This window comes from Phocoena sinus, chromosome X (genome assembly GCF_008692025.1).
Source record: "Phocoena sinus isolate mPhoSin1 chromosome X, mPhoSin1.pri, whole genome shotgun sequence".
Taxonomy (NCBI): Eukaryota; Metazoa; Chordata; class Mammalia; order Artiodactyla; family Phocoenidae; genus Phocoena; species Phocoena sinus.
This window is the reverse complement of record NC_045784.1, coordinates 7,724,706-7,741,260: the sequence shown is the minus strand read 5'-3', so window position 1 is coordinate 7,741,260 and position 16,555 is coordinate 7,724,706. Positions and strand designations below refer to the sequence as shown.

At 45.0% G+C, this 16,555-nt stretch overlaps 1 protein-coding gene across 1 annotated transcript in view; it reads left to right on the top strand.

The window, feature by feature from the left end:
• MID1 (midline 1) overlaps positions 1-15,534 on the top strand; it is a 180,928-nt gene extending 165,394 nt beyond the window's left edge. Inside the window, 8 exon segments of the mRNA XM_032620096.1 lie at positions 526-687; positions 3,987-4,194; positions 11,632-11,737; positions 11,739-11,762; positions 11,764-11,838; positions 11,840-11,912; positions 11,915-11,935; positions 11,938-15,534. Coding sequence (XP_032475987.1) covers positions 526-687; positions 3,987-4,194; positions 11,632-11,737; positions 11,739-11,762; positions 11,764-11,838; positions 11,840-11,912; positions 11,915-11,935; positions 11,938-11,981 — 713 coding nt within the window. The 3' untranslated portion in view covers positions 11,982-15,534.
• The last annotated feature ends 1,021 nt before the right edge of the window (positions 15,535-16,555 follow it).

The following is a 16,555-nucleotide window of genomic DNA, read 5'->3' as shown; positions in this document are numbered from 1 at the left end:
GGTGAAGAAGGAGAGGCAAGAAATGCAACCTAGTACATCTACGTTAGTGAAGTCAGTTTCTCATACGTGACCCGGCTCTCTCCCTCACCTCCTGTGAGTCTCAAAATGGATGAGATCAAACACTGAACGGTCATCATCGTGAGAACTGGGGGAGGGATCCGTGGTTACCTGCTTGCTCTTCATCCCACGGCACCTAGTAACACATCATGCACCTAGACGGTGCTTAAGATCCTGGACGGAACGATCCTCGCTGCTCCTAGTCGCACTGAACAGGATTTGCAGTGTAATCACCTTAGTCGGTCTTTCCACTTAGAGCACACAGCAGGAACATACAATGATAGCTACAGGTTGCCATCCTAGTTATAGGCAGGAGACGGAGCCCTTGAGATGACTGGTGGCCTCCCTAAGAAGTGACAGAGCTCTCCACTTGCGGTTCAAATAACCGAAAACCCTGCGACCTTAACATTATGCAGATCTACCCCATGCTTGCACCAAAGAACCCATCACGTCTGCTTGGCTTTGCAGGTCTGTGTAACTCGGCCGATAGCTGGATGATCGTGCCCAACATCAAGCAGAACCACTACACCGTCCACGGTCTGCAGAGCGGCACCAAGTACATCTTCATTGTCAAGGCCATCAACCAGGCGGGCAGCCGCAGCAGCGAGCCTGGGAAGTTGAAGACAAACAGTACGTGCCACCAGCTCAGCAGAGCTGTCGTCTCTCACCTGCTCTCCTTTCAGCTGCCTCTAGCGCCCCTTCTTTTCCTTTTCTCGGTCGCGGGTATCGCTGACAGCCTCAGAAAGCAAGCAAAGAGCCAGTGTGCGATCGTGCGTTTTGCATCAGATTCCTCTCGGTTCCAAGCCTGACACAGAGTCGGGGCGCTGTAACTGGTAGATAGTATTCTTTTCCATAGCGCAACAGCAAATTACTAACTCTTTCTTCAGGAATTCTCTTACTCCAGATAGCTGTCCAGGTCTGTGGTTCGCACTCAGAGGTGATTCTGGTCCCCCGAGGGACACTGAGCCATGTCTGGAGTCATTTTTGGTTGTCACAGCTGGGATTGGATGTTACTGGTGTCTAGTGGTTAGAGGCCAGGGATGACGGGAAACGTCCCACAATCCTCAGGATGGCCCCTACAACACAGGGCGAGCCAGGCGGTACATGCATCTTGTAACACTGTCATCTCCCCCCTCTCTGCCCACCTGTGTTTTATTTTATGCTCATCTTTCTTTACATCTTTTTGAGCTAGAAATATTATGCTGTACAATATGGTATTTCTTTGCATAAGACCTCCCAAGAGAAAGTCACTTGGAGTGTGTCAGTATCGCAGCGTGTTCTTGGGTTGCCAGCCAACAGAAACTACTTTTTAAGAGGAACCCTCATTTAAGCCAAATCCTTGATTTCAGTAGTCAAGCAACTTTATCCCAGGTATACGTGTTTACGATACAGAACTCTTAAACATAAGCTAATTTCTCCTCTCTGTGTTTCTGCTGGTAAGGAAGAAAACGTCCTCAGAGAGTAACTAAGAAAAAAAATGAATATATACATACACTGAGGTTAATTCCATAGAGTAGATCTAAGAGACATCTTGTTTGTAATTCACCGGTTTTACCAAACATAATGTATTCAATTCATATAGACAGGTAATGTCATCTTCTACGTCTAGACATGCAATCATTGACCGGATGTTGTTAACTTACGTGCAAGAGGTCGGTAAACTTTTTCTGTAATGTGCCAAATAGTAACTATTTGGGGCTGTGCAGGTCACAGGTGTCTTGGTCACAGGTCTTGAACTCTGTCGTGCAAAAAGCACGGCATGGCCGTGCTTCATCAAAACTTTATTGACACAGGCAGTGGGCTGAATCTGGCCTGCGGGCTATAGTTTGTTAAACTCTTAGGTGTACAAGTCCTACAGTGCATTGAATTGTTTAGCCAAGTCAGTGATTAATTTGCTCCCTGCGCTCATTTGCCCTCATCAAAGCGAAAGCCTTGAACCTAGACAGAGTAGGTCATAGTTTCCTTGAGAAACACATCCGAGGCGCAAGTGGAATTTGTTCCGAGAAGGCAGGGGGTTGGGCCTGACATCAGATGGCATGACCCTGCTCCATGCGTGTGTCGGTGAAGCCGGGAGCTGAAGCAAACACGATGTAGTTCACCGTTAGAAGGCCAGTCTGTTCGGTGGCTGTAACGTTCTGGTCTTCCTCACTGGAAGAAGGGCAAGCAGAACACGGCCTTCATGGTCAGTGATGGGTGCGCGCCTTTATGGAATGCCTTCCTAATCCGCCCATTAGGGTCCAATGATTTTTACGCACGTTCTATCTTCCACCTTTTTTTCCCCCAATTTTATTGAAGTATAGTTGATTTACAATGTTGGGTTAATTTCTGCTGTACAGCAAAGTGATTCAGTTATATCTGTTCAGTTATATATGTATACATAACTATAATTCATGTCCTTTTCCATTACGGTTTATCACACCTGTTAAGCCAAACTACCTTCGGACTCTTCTTGTCTTAGTTCATACTTTATCCCTAATAGTTGCTGGTGTGATCATTCCTGAGGACAGTTTTGTTTTTGTTTTCTTTTTTAATCAAGCCAAGGCAAAATTTAAACTACACGTGGAATCCAGCCGGTCTTACAGCCTTTGAGAATACCCACTGCCTGCCGGGCACTTGAGGATTTTCTCAGCTCCCCTTTAAGCTTTTCTCTGATATGAACAGAAATCTAAAATGGGTCAGCAAAGTACAGCCCGTGGGCCAGATTCAGCTGCCTGTTCTGGTAAATAAACTTTTACTGGCACAGAGCCACGCCCAACTGTTTACCTGTGTCTCTGGCTGTCTCCATGCGAGGACAGTAGTGTTTAATAGCCCCAGAAGAAAACACATGGCCAACATAGCTGAAAAAATTTCCTATCTATCTGGCCTCTTGCAGAAAAAGTATGCTGGTCCCCGATCTAAAAGAAAGGATTTTAGAAGTGCTGATGTCATGTCGGTATCCAAGCAGCGACTAGAAATCCTTTGGCCTGCCTGCATGCGATGTCACACACACTGCTCCAGGCTCGCTGCCTCAGTTTCTCAGCCATCGTGTATTGCCACACTCAGATTTACCAGACTTTTTCCTGTGATTGTCTGAGACCCGTGCACTGCGCGGAAGCAGCCTCCCAGCTGCCAGCGGCTGTGGAGTTTGAACATCACGGTGTTTGCATCACGTTGTACCTCATTTCCTGCCTTTTAAGTGCCTTGTACCGACGTCGTGTTGAATGACAGGGTGGCCTCCACACCAATGGTGAATTCTCAGAGAAGTAACAGTTAACAACAAGATGTTCAGGTGCGATTCTCCCAAGATTTTATAACGGTTCAATTTTCAAAACACAAATGTGAAAGAGAGAGGAGCTTCTTATATATACAAATGAGCTCACGAGGCAAAACCCAGGTGTCACCATCACGCTGTTTGCCTGATCTTGTGGGCTGAAAAACAGACAACTTTATAGTCACTGTAAGCTCGTGAGAGGACTGCTTTCATTTGGAACAATCTCAAGGTAATATAAGCCTGTAGATTATTCTGTACGTGAAAACCTGCAGTCTTGACTGACTTGTTTGGTTCCTAGTCTGAAGTCTGTTGAGCATGAACCCATTTTAAGCTGACCGGACATGGGAATGGTTGAAAATGAAGCCTTCATTTTCTCCTCCCTTCCCGGATGCTGTTCAGCCAGTATGTGCCTGTGCCGCTGGTGTACAGCTGGGATTCCCCCAGGATAGCTTACACCACATGTGCTGGTGGATCCTCGCCCGAGCTGTTGTCGAATTGTGAGCGTAGCACCCCTGCATCCGCATCTTAGAACTGACCGACCGCGAGCCCACGATGGCAGGGACGTGCTCGTTACCATTTTCCGGTACTTTTTAAAGCTGATTCTGAAAATACGTTCACGCTCCTGTTAAAATCAACAGTTCTTTTCATCTCGCGCTTTCTGTTTTGTAACCCTTTCCAGGCCAACCATTTAAACTGGACCCCAAATCTGCACATCGCAAGCTAAAGGTGTCCCACGATAACTTGACAGTAGAACGTGATGAGTCGTCATCCAAAAAGAGCCACACGCCTGAACGCTTCACCAGCCAAGGCAGCTATGGCGTAGCTGGAAACGTGTTCATTGACAGTGGCCGGCATTACTGGGAAGTGGTCATAAGCGGAAGCACATGGTAGGCAATCTTATCTAAATATATTCTTTCTTTCACGTTCTCCTCCGTCCCAGATCATTACAAGGTATTGAACGTAGCTCCCTGCGCCACACAGCAGGACCTTGTCCCCCATCTCTCTGACACACAGTAGTCTGTGTCTGCTAATCCCAAACTCTTTTAATTTATCCCTCTCCCCTTTCCCCTTTGGTAACCGAAAGTTTGTTTTCTACGTCTGTGAGTCTGTTTCTGTTTTGTCAATAAATTCTTTTCTATCGTATTTTAGATTCCATACATAAGTGATATCATGTGATATTCGTCTTTGTCTGACTTACTTCACTTAGTATGATCATCTCTAGGTCTGTCCGTGTTGCTGCAAATGGCATTATCTCATTCTTTTTTATGGCTGAGTGGTATTCCAGAGTGTGTGTGTGTGTGTGTGTGTGTGTGTGTGTGTGTGTGTGTGTGTGTCTGTGTACACACACACACCACATCTTCTTTATCCATTCATCTGTTGATGGATGTTGTCCTACAACTATAAAAAGGCACATCTGACTTTGTCAGAGCATCGACACATACCGGAGTCCACCTTGAATAATGATATGCAGAAAATCTTGGTCAGTCAGCTGTTGCTACAGTAATGCTGCATAGCAAACACCCCAAAATTCAGTGGCTTCAACCAACAATAATTTACTCTTGCTCACCGACACCCACATCTGTGGGTTAGCTGCTCAAGGCTAATCTTCACTGGGCCTTGCTTTCAGCTGGAGGTTGGATCTAGGTCTGTTCTGCGGGTTTCTTCATCCTCTTTGGACATGTGGGCTACCCAGGCCACGTCCTTCTCAAGGAGCCCAAGAGCACAAGCCCAACTCTGCAAGCACATTTCAAAGCGCTGCTTGCATCATGTCTGCTAACTTCTTATTGGCCAAAGCCAGTCACGTGGCCAAGCCCAAGGCTAGTGGTGCAGGGAAGTATATTTTCTTCACGTGGAGTTGAGAGGAGGGAGTGGAAATACACCAAGCAACCATCTAATCTACCATTCGGCCAATAAGAAGAAGTACTCACTTTAACGCCATCCATTTTTTATTTACAGCAAGAATTGAGCCCTGGTCCCAGGGAGAGCTAGCCAGTATGCTAACACTGCTCTTTCATGCCATGCCTTAAAGCATGGGTCAGCAGACTACCGCCCTTGGGCCAAACCCAGCCCACTGTCTGTTTTTGTAAATAAACTAGTTATGGGAACGCAGCCAGGCTCATCCTTTTCCACAGTGTCTATGGCTGCCTTTGAGCCACACAGCAGAGTTGAGGAGGTAAAACAGAATCCTGTGGTCCCTGAAGCCAAAATGATTAGCTCTCTGGCCCTTTACAGAATAAGTCCTCCAATTCCTACTCTAAGTCCCTGCTCTTCATCACTTAAACTACTTTCTGTCGCCTTGTACGTTTTGTGATTCTAGACTGGGCCCATCAGTACAAATAGCTGAGAGCTATTTGGGGGCTAGGGGTGAAGCAGTGATCCTTGGCCAGGACTCATTTCAGAGGGTCCCTTAGATCCAGCCCAGTGCTTTGAGCCCATTGAGTCTCTGAGCCTAAGGGGTGGAGGTCAGGGCAGTCTACGTGGGAATTAGTTAGCCCTACCAAGTTCACCTTACAAAGCTGACCTTGCCTATTCCACAGCCATAAACTGCACCTCTCACCCTGGCCATCTGTCTCACAAATGCCCACTTAACGAGCTCCCTTTCGGAGCAATTATGATTTTTATTTAGCCAGCCCTTATCTAGCCCAGCTATGTGCCAGGAACTGGTCTAAGCATTTCACGAACGGTAACTCATTTATTCGTCCTAACAGCCCCACTAAAGGTAGGTGCTAATATCCCATTTTACAGATGAGATGACCGAGGCCCAAGGGCACAAAGCTCACAGTGAAAGAGTTGGGGAGTCTGTAATCAGGGTACAAGCTGTTAACCAAGGGTCCACAAACGTTTGTCTGTAAAGGGCCAGAGAGCCAGGATTTCTAGGTTTGCAGGCCAGATGATTTTGTCTCAGCTGCTCACCTCTACTGTGGTGGTGGGAAAGCAGCCATAGACCACACATCCGTGCATTGGTGTGGCTGGGTGCCAATACAACTTCATTTATGAAAACAAGCAGAGGGCCAGATTTGGCCCATGGGTTGTAGTTTGCTAACCCCCGCTCTTAACCACCATGCTGTATTTTTGAAACATTATAATTACGCTTTAGGCAGGAGGCATAATCCTCCCAGACTTCGGACAGTACTTCTACAAAGCTACAGTAATCAAAACAGCATGGTATTGGCACAAAAACAGACCTATTGGACCAATGGAACAGAATAGAGAACCCCAAAATTAAACCCACACACCTACGGTCAATTAATCTTCGACAAAGGAGGCAAGAATATACAACGGGAAAAAGGCAGTCTCTTCAGCAAGTGGTGTTGGCAAAGTTGGACAGCCACGTGTAAATCGATGAAGTTCGAACACACCCCTCTCACCATACACAAAAATAAACTCAAAATGGCTAAGGACTTAAACATAAGGCATGACACCCTAAAACTCCTAGAAGAGGACATAGGCAAAACGTTTCTCCGACACAAATCGTACCAATGGTTTCTAGGTCGGTCTACCAAAGCAATAGGAATCCAAAGCAGTAGAAATAAAAGCAAAAATAAACAAATGGGACCTAATCAAACTTACAAGCTTTTGCACAGCAAAGGAAACCGTAAACAAAACAAAAGATGACCTACGGACGGGGAGAAACTATTCACCGATGATGCGACCGACAAGGGCTTAATTTCCAAAATATACAAACAGCTCATACAACTCAACAACAACAAAACAAACAGCCCAATCAAAAAATGGGCAAAAACCTAAACAGACTTTTCCCAAAGAAGACATGCAGACGGCCAAGAGGCACATGAAAAGATGCTCAACATCGCTAATTATTAGAGAAACGCAAATCAAAAACTACCATGAGGTACCACCTCACACGGTCAGACTGGCCATCATCAAAAAGTCTCCAAATAACAAATCCTGGAGAGGGTGTGGAGAAAAGGCAACCCTCCTACACCATGGGTGGGAATGGTAAACTGGTGCAGCCACTATGGAGAACAGTATGGAAGTTCCTCCAAAAATAGAGTTGCCTGCAATCCCACTCCTGGGCATATACCCAGACAAAATTCGAAAAGGTACACGCACCCCTGTGTTCACAACAGCACTATTTACAACAGCCAAGACATGGAAGCAGCCTAAATGTACATGGACAGAGGAATGGATTAAAGAAGATGTGGTACATATATACAATGGAATATTACTCAGCCATAAAAAAAGAACGAAATAACGCCATTCGCAGCAACATGGCTGGACCTCGAGATGAACATACTAAGTGAAGTAAGTCAGAAAAGAAAGACAAATACCATGTGATATCACTTATATGTGGAATCTAAAATATGACACAAATGAAACTCTCTAAGAAGCAGAAACAGACTCACATAGAGAACAGACTTGTGGTTGCCAAGTCGGGGCGGGGTAGGGATGGATTGGGAGTGTGGGACTAGCAGATGCAAACCATTACACATAGAATGGATAAACAACAAGGTCCTACTGTAGAGCACAAAGAGCTGTATTCACTATCCTGTAATGATTACTCAGTCATAAAAAAGAACGAAATAACGCCATTTGCAGCAACCTGGATGGACCTGGAGACGATCACACTGAGTGAAGCAAGTCAAACAAAGACAAATCTCATATGATATCACTCATATGTGGAATCTAAAAAAAAATGATACAAACGAACTTACAAAACAGAAATAGAGTCACAGATGTAGAAAACAAACTTTTGGTTACAGGGTGGGGGGAGGAAAAGATTGGGATTGACAGATACACACTACTATATAAAACAGATAACTAGTAAGGACCTGCTGTACAGCACAGGGAGCTCTACTCAGTACTCTGTCATGACCTATATGGGAAAAAGAATCTAAAAAGAGTGGATCTATGTAGATGTGTGTAACTGATTCACTTTGCTGTACACCTGAAACTAACACAACACTGTAAATCAGCTATGCCTCAAGGAAATTTTAAAAAACATGTATCCTGTAATAAACCATAAAGGAAATGATGAGTATTATAACTGTTACTTTTGAGATCAGGATACTAAAACACTTCTTATTTATTAAAAAAAAAAAACCCAAAACAACAAACTTTCAATTCAAATCTTTGCAGACAGTGCAGTGTGTCTAAGTCCTTTCCAGTGTTGGTACAAGTCGTGCGAAATCCAAGAAGTCAAATAATAAACTCGGGTGTCTTATTTCTCCCAACAACGGTCCCCATATTAGCCAAGCAAGTAGGTTTCTTTTCTCTTGCCACCCACACGGTTCTCTTTGCCCAGAACATTCCTGTTCCAACATCCCGCTGGAGGGTGGAGGACAAATCCTTCCCCCACTCCGGGCCAGACGGGCATTTATAGTTTGTAGCTGCACTGGGACAAGATAAAAGCCCAAAGGAAAATACACTGAATTTTTGCAGGTGCAAAAGAGCAAATATTTCCAGTTAATTAACGGGCTCTGTTAATCTGGGATGGAATCCAGTGTCTAAATAATTACAATCCCATTAATAATTACTTATGATAAATGATACCTGATCATTATGATCTCATTGCCATTGATGAATGGTGTGGGGAATTCCACCAGACCACTTCACTTATACAAACATAGGTTAGCACTACCTTGAAAACAGCAGACGTCAAAACCAACTCACGAGGAGGGGAAAAGGTTTCTCAAATTAATCGCCAGGCTTTCGGATCTTTACAAACTTGGTCATTGCAGAAAATTCTCAGAAAGTAGTTGAACATTTCCTGGGAGGAAAGGGTGACGCTTACAATCAAATGCCTGTAATACCTTGATTTGCAACAGCTAGTGACACAGATATTTTCTCGTGACATATAGTCCTGACTTGAAATTAACATGTACGTTATGATCCGTGCCCTGGGGCATGTTAACACTGCCGAGAAACATAATTCTTACACTTCTGAATTCTCCGAGTCTCACTGCGCACCTTAATGGAACACTGCCTTCTGCTGCACCTTTCAAGCTTGGTGGAGAGATGTACATAGTTTTACAGATTAACGATAATATAATGGGGGCTTTTCCTTGCTTAATGGACTCTACACGGACTTATTTTCTACTCTAAGGCTGTTAACACGCTCTTGGTGTTTTAGGAAATGGTGCTAATGTGGGTTCACGCAAAGATTACTGGGCCCCCGGGTTAAGCGAGTCTGGACTTTGCCCCTCTTTTTTTTTTTTGGCGGTACGGCGCGGCCTCTCACTGTTGTGGCCTCCCCCGTTGCGGAGCACAGGCTCCGGACGCGCAGGCTCAGCGGCCATGGCTCACGGGCCCAGCCGCTCCGCGGCATGTGGGATTCTTCCCGGACCGGGGCACGAACCCGCGTCCTCTGCGTCGGCATGGCGGACTCTCAACCACTGCGCCACCAGGGAAGCCCCTGCCCCTCATTTTAACCTCTTGGTTTCCCCTTGCTACGTGAAGTCAGTCATACCTGCCACAGCTGCTTTGTAGGGGGTTCAGTTAAGGTTCATATGGAAAAGAAACGTCAAAGTTCTTTGACAAAAAATGAAAAACAGCGTGTAGCAACAAGAAGGAACCAGTACAGACATGCAGCTATGTTGTGATGCAAAGGCAAGTGCCACATTATCTGAAAAGGGAAATGGCAGCTGCCAGGACAGAGAGAACGTCTTGAGGAGGATACTTAAAACTGCAAAACGAAAACCTTTCCAAGTGTCTGTTAGGGGTTCTGAGAACAACAGAAGTCATTCTAGGTACACCAAGGAGGGAAGAGAGCCAGAGGCTTCCAGGGGCCCTGGAAGGGGTGGGAGCGCAGGTCAGGGAGCCCACTGCTCCAGTCATGAAGCTGGAAAGCTACCCACAGCCCAGAGACCACTTATACCCAGGAGTGAGTTTGCCTGGAAGCTTCCACAGACCCACCTCTGCTGTCTACTGTCTGGAAAACAGTGTTTTCCCCTCCTGTTAGAACTTCTGGATCTTGTGCAAGGGTGTCAGTGGCTGAATCTGATGCAGAACTCTTATTGGAAGGAGGACTCTGGGAAATGCAGCCCCAGGATTGTCCGTGAGATGCAGAGCAGGATTGACGAGGGAAGAGAAGAGGCCGGTTTGACGGCACACAAGGCTGGTACCCTGGGCTGAACAGATGACCAAGTCCATCCTCTTTTAATTCAGTCATGGGTGTGCTCTTATTGTACTTTACATCCAGCACATGATTTTCGAAAGAATGTCTTTTGTTTTTTTTTTTAATCAAAGACCAATGAAGTTTTTCTCTCTCTGCAGTGGGTAAGGTACCATATGTCAATATCCAGCTAGACTAGTTTCTCCTGTAAGAATGGAACTCTGAATCACTCACTATTTATTGAGAATGATGGGGTTTGCTTATCTCAATAACTATGAAATACTGCAGATATTATGGAGGCAGACTTCAGCAGGGTGAAAACAGATTCAGCAGCTTAGAACACTGTAGAAAGAATTCTTAACTTTCTTTTTTTGAGCAGTGAGGACATTAGAATAAGTAGAATGTCCATCTTCTCAGAGAGAGTCAGAGTTTTTAAAAGTATAGTAGGAAATAAAACCAAAGGGGCTCTTCGGGTGAGGAAAGGCATTAGAGGGTGTTATGTAAGTTTGTGGCCTTTTGCCTGGGGTTGTACACGTATTCTTTCCCGAACTCCTCAAAATAACCCTGAGACGCAATGACGGTCCCTGTGTTACAGATGAGAAAACTGAGGCTGGGAGATGACAAAGAACTTATCCCCCTAAATGAAAATCATTCTCCATGCTTGCCTTTTGAAATCATGGAAAATGACAGACAAGGCGTCAGGTGAAAAATTCAAAGGTCAAAAGGAGAAGTCTAGAGTTGTGCTGTCCAGTTTGGGAGCTCTTTAAATAGTTTCATTTCATTAAAATCGAATAAATTTCCAATTCAGTTCCTCACTCACACCAGCCACAGTTCAAGTGCCCAATAGCCGCATTGCAGCTCGTGGCTACCATACTGAACAGAGCAGAACATGTCCATCATTGTAGAAAGTTCTACGGGACGGCACTGGTCCTAGAGAATGCGTCGCGTGGGTCTTCGTGAACGTAAAAAAAAAAAAAAAAGACAGCAAAACACAAAGTTCCAATTCTCTCGTAACGTCTGAACTGAAAACGGGAATGTGGGGGCAATACAGTGGCCCCTTTCTGCCCACTCTATGTTCGGAAGGGAAAAAGATGAGGAACGTGGGTCCAGGGTTCATGCCAGCTTTCACTGAAGAATGAACAGGGACGACAGGAGGATCCCGTTTTCCTGACCCCTGAGGACCGCAGAAAGGATTTCACGCGTGTGTGCAACATGGCTCATGGTTTTTGTCGTTGCTGTTTTGTGTCTGCAGGTATGCCATTGGCCTCGCTTACAAATCAGCCCCGAAGCATGAGTGGATTGGCAAGAACTCTGCTTCATGGGCGCTGTGCCGCTGCCACAATACCTGGGTGGTGAGACCACAACAGCAAGGAGATCCCCATCCGAGCCAGCCCCCCACCTCCGGCGCGTCGGCATCCTGCTGGATTACGATAACGGCTCCATCGCGTTCTACGATGCCTCTGAACTCCATCCACCTCTACACTTTCGACATCACATTCTCGCAGCCGGTGTGCCCCACCTTCACTGTGTGGAACAATGTCTGACCATCATAACCGGCCTCCCATCCCAGACCATCTAGACTGCACCGAGCAGCTGCCGTGAGCTCGTGGCCCGCGCGGAGCTGTCTTCCGGGGAATGAAAAGGGTGGTGGCCACCATTTCGGGGACACGGAAAACACAGGCTTCCAGAATGTGATTAAATCTCAGCCAAAAAGTATCCAGAAATCAGCTAAGATAGGACTCCCAAACGGGCGGTTTCCTCCCTTTCACTGTGTTTGTATCAAGTACAGGCTTTAATAATTTCTTCACCTTTTTTTTTTTGTATTTGCAGGAAAATTTATAGATTATTTATAAAGGAACATAACTCTTAGGAATTCTCTGGTTTTGCACATTAGGAGGCCCGTAAGTGTACCAGCTCTTGACCACCTTTATTTAAGCAGTGTCTGGGCTCGAGAAAAACGTTTTGTGTGCTATCTACCCTTCTCACATCCTGTGTCCTACGGATCCCATGGGAGGTCCTGTCACCACAACACTGCATAACAGTATGCAGCTATTTTCAAAATAAAGAATAGTTTTGAATCTAGTAGGGAAGTAAACAGGCTTTCTTACTATGGTTTATCTTGAAGTGTTCTAACTGCGATGTCAGAAAAATTTATTGGGTCGTGTAGGATGGAGAGAGGAAGAGGGAGAATGGAAAGACGACTCGGGAGCTTGGAATCTGCCATAGTGAAATCTGTAATTACCCTCCGATGGCTGCTTGGGATGATGCTGGAAAGAAAGGTTCTGAAACTTTGGCCACGTATTGCCCTGTTTTTCCCAGGATTAAGGATGCTGGGAGAACATGAAGAATGAGACTGCAGTTGAAAAAAGTCGCCTTGAGTCCTACTGATTATTCAAAAATTCAGGCTGATTTGCGTGTTTCCTCGGAAGTGGGATTCTGTGACGTGATAGAAATCTATTTCCTTTTAATAGTTCTCTTTAGGCCTGTGAAATTTCTTCACTATGTTTAATAGCTGTCCTGCGTCCCCCCTCCCCCGAATAATTTTTGTCTCTGGGCTGAGGAAATAAACATTTTCTGTCACAAATGGCAACACCACTTTGGATCGATTTTGCTCTCCAGGACATCAACACGTGGTCCCAGCTGCCACTACCACATCCAACTGTAAGTCACCCGAAAAACACTTAATATATATGAGTTGGTAATGACAAGGGACATTGCATAAAGTTACCGTTCTCCAGTATACGTGCCTCAAAAGTTATTATAAACAGACTTTTATTAAACACATCTTGAAAGATGTAGAAGTCCCTCTCTATTCTAGTGTAGGTTTACCATAGAGTTGTAAGAACAGCAAAAAACAAAAAAAAAATCAAACTCACTATTCCCACTCCGGAACCTGCTAGTTAGACCTGCTAACGCCATGCTCCGATGGGATGCTTGGCGTGCTGACCTGACACTGTTGGAGCGGTCCGTGAAATTAAGACTTTTTAAGCGTCCTTGGACTTGGGCCAGGAATCTGGCATTGGTTCTACCTTGACGAAGGGCGTGACATCTATCAACCATCTCATTTGCTAAAATATTATCTGGGCTACGGGGCTGGCCGTTTTGACTGAACAGACTGGGATTTAGACATGTCCTTTACTGATTTTGTCTTTTTTTGAGCAAATCAACCAACTGTTTCTTTGAAATTCGTCCTAGACCCACTGTTTCAGCATCGTGTTATGTGATGACGAGTCTGGACTCACGGGTGGCTTGCCCGGTGCTCCGGCCTCTTCACTGGCAGGTGCGCTCCTTTTTCTTAACAGATAGATTCTATATATTTACTATATTATTTATACCCAGATGAATATTTTGTTAGCGACTTAGGACAATTTCACATCTAAAAGATGGATGCGCTCAATGGAAAAAAAACATTAATCATTCTCTGGAAACTTAATGGGATTTTTTTTTCTTCTTACGATATAAAAACAATGTGCATTGGCCTTGCCTGAATAAACCAAAAGGGTTGGCTTAGTAATTTTTACGTACTTTTTTGGTAGCTGAATAATGGATATTTTCATGCACTTTGTACACTAACAAACAGGTTTTAAATAAAGGGTCTAAAACTCAGCTTCTGAGGTTCTTAAAATCATGGTCTCCAGGTACAATACATGCTCCAGTTGCCTTATGATGTTAATCTAAAGCATTTACGAGGACAGTATTTCCATGAATTATAATGCTTTTCAATATGAAGAAGTTACTACTCCAGCTTTCACTGAAAGCCATTTAGGTTGTGTTCTGGTTATTTTTATATGGACAAGAGGGATTATGTATCATTTTGTTGTGGAAGTCTCACTCTTTGCTAACTTAAAAACATTGTGGATAATAGCAATTACTATTTCCATGTTGTCATATTTACAGGAAAATATGTATATGATGAAAGGCCACAGTGTTTACTTTCATTACTGTAACGATGTAGAAGATTTCCATGTGGATTTTCTTTGAAAGCCAGAAAAATATATGCTATAAACATTTGCCGCAGTACAATTCTTTAAACGGATTGGCGGCACGGCCTTTTGTTTCTGAGGTTCTTACTTCACAGGAGGCACCGCAAAATAGGGGAGAAAGAGCTGGCAATGCCAATTACGTTAATACACAAAAGTGATGCAGCGGCAACCAGGTGCGACGTCGTGGGTGTGTGAACAGTGCTAGGACCATCCTGAAGTGCTTAATAATGTTTGGACAAGGGGGCCTGCCTTTTCATTTTGCTCTGGGCCTTGCAAATTCTGTAGCCAGTCCTCATAACAGAACTCAGAAACATGGTACCTCTCTCTTTTCTGCTGGATACGAATGAAGAACCCTGGATCCCATGTCACAGGTGTCTGGCCATATAATTCAAGTAGGAATCTAGATGGATGAAGATGAGAGTGGGCTTGGGTGAAGATTTTCTTTCCAGCTTTCAAAGAAAATGACTTCAAAAACTGACTGCCCATAGTGATGAGAGTTTCTGCTGGAGAAGAGGAAAAAGCCTGAGGACAAAGAGGCATTTTATCATGGTACTGAGATCTAGAGACTTCCTGAGGAACCAAACCAGCGCCCCCCAGTGGGACGCGGCATTCCATTTCGGCTCCGGGCACATATGCAGGGCCTGCAGAGAGACCCACGTGTCTGGGAGGGCATACGCGTGCTTTCGGTGTTGGGAACCTGATGATCTGGTTTAAAAAGGATACAGAGACGGTAATGGGGGCGGGAGAATGTTTTCTAAAATAGCGCTTCTGAACCAAGGGGCGATATGGTAATGCCTGGAGTCGTCTTTGGTGGCCCAACTTGGGGGAAGTGCTACCGGCATCTAGTGGCTAGAGACCAGGGCTGCTGCTTCAGAGGCTGTGCTACGCTTTGTAGGATGCTACGACAAAGAATTATCCGGCCCAAGATATCAGTCGTGCCGCGGATGAGAAACTCTTATTTTGGTTTGGTTTTTTAAATCAGAGCCCTCACAAATTTTTTTTTTTTACTTTTCCTGTAATTGATTCAATGCCTGGTATATCAGAAAGAAAAGAAAGGGGGCACCAAAACCTTCACTGCAGTGGCTCCTTCCCTTTAAAAAAAAAATTGACAAAATTGCTTGAAAAATCTGAAAAGCAATCCCAAGCCTGTGTAGATCGAAATCCACTGACAAGTGTCACAAAGATTTGGATGTGATTTGCTTAGCTTGGAAATGAAAGGTCTCTGTATGCTGCCTCTTGCACCCGAACGAATTCAATCCCTGGTACTTGAGTCACGCTGCCAGGCCCTCAGCCCAGACTCTCCATTGCTGTTGCTTTCTGGTTGAAAATAAAATCACTTTTGTGGTTCCCACGCCCTCTGTCTCTGCCTGTCTCTGTTGCCTTTTTTGCCAGTGTGTGTGTTCACATTCACGATTTCCACAAATACTGATTCAACTTCTGCTAATTTTTATACTCCTTCGCAACATATCCATTTTCTTTTATGCTTGAAACTTTCCTGCCTCCACCAATCCGGCCTCTCTCTAATCAAAATACAGTTACTTTAAAAAAAAAAAAAAAAAAAAAAAAAAAATACAGTTACTTTACAAGACACAAAATAGTCCCCGGAGAATGTAAAGACGCAGTAAGAGAAAACCTGTACAGGAGCGGAGACTGGAAGAAGAATGGCTTGGTTCCAGGCTTCCGGATGGGGTGGAGAGGAAGACAAGCACGATTTGGTCCATAAATCTATCGCCAGCCCCCTCCACAGGCTAATAGGACTTGACTTTCATTAGAGATGCGAGCCTTTCTGACCTAAGTCAGCGCTCTGCAGACTGCGGTCGTGGGTCTGCGGCGTGAGTGGCACCTGCACGCTTGTTACACGTGCCAGCTCTCTGGCACGTGTAACCCCAGACCTACTGGGCAGAATCTGCGGGGCTGGGACCCAGCGATCAGAGTTCCAACCAGCCCTCCGGGGGATTCTGATACTAGCGGACAGTGTGTGAAGTGCCACTCTAGAGGGCGTTCTCCAGGCTCGTATCCCATATAAACACGCACTTATAGCCTGAAGTGTCTTTTCAAGGTCGTGTGCTTTAGAGGCAGCACGATGTAATGCAGTGACTCTTAACGTGGCTGAGCAGGAAAACCTTTTTTTTTAAAAACAAATGCCAATTTCTGGATCCCGTCCTGAAAGATGGGATGAGAAGGTCCAGAGTG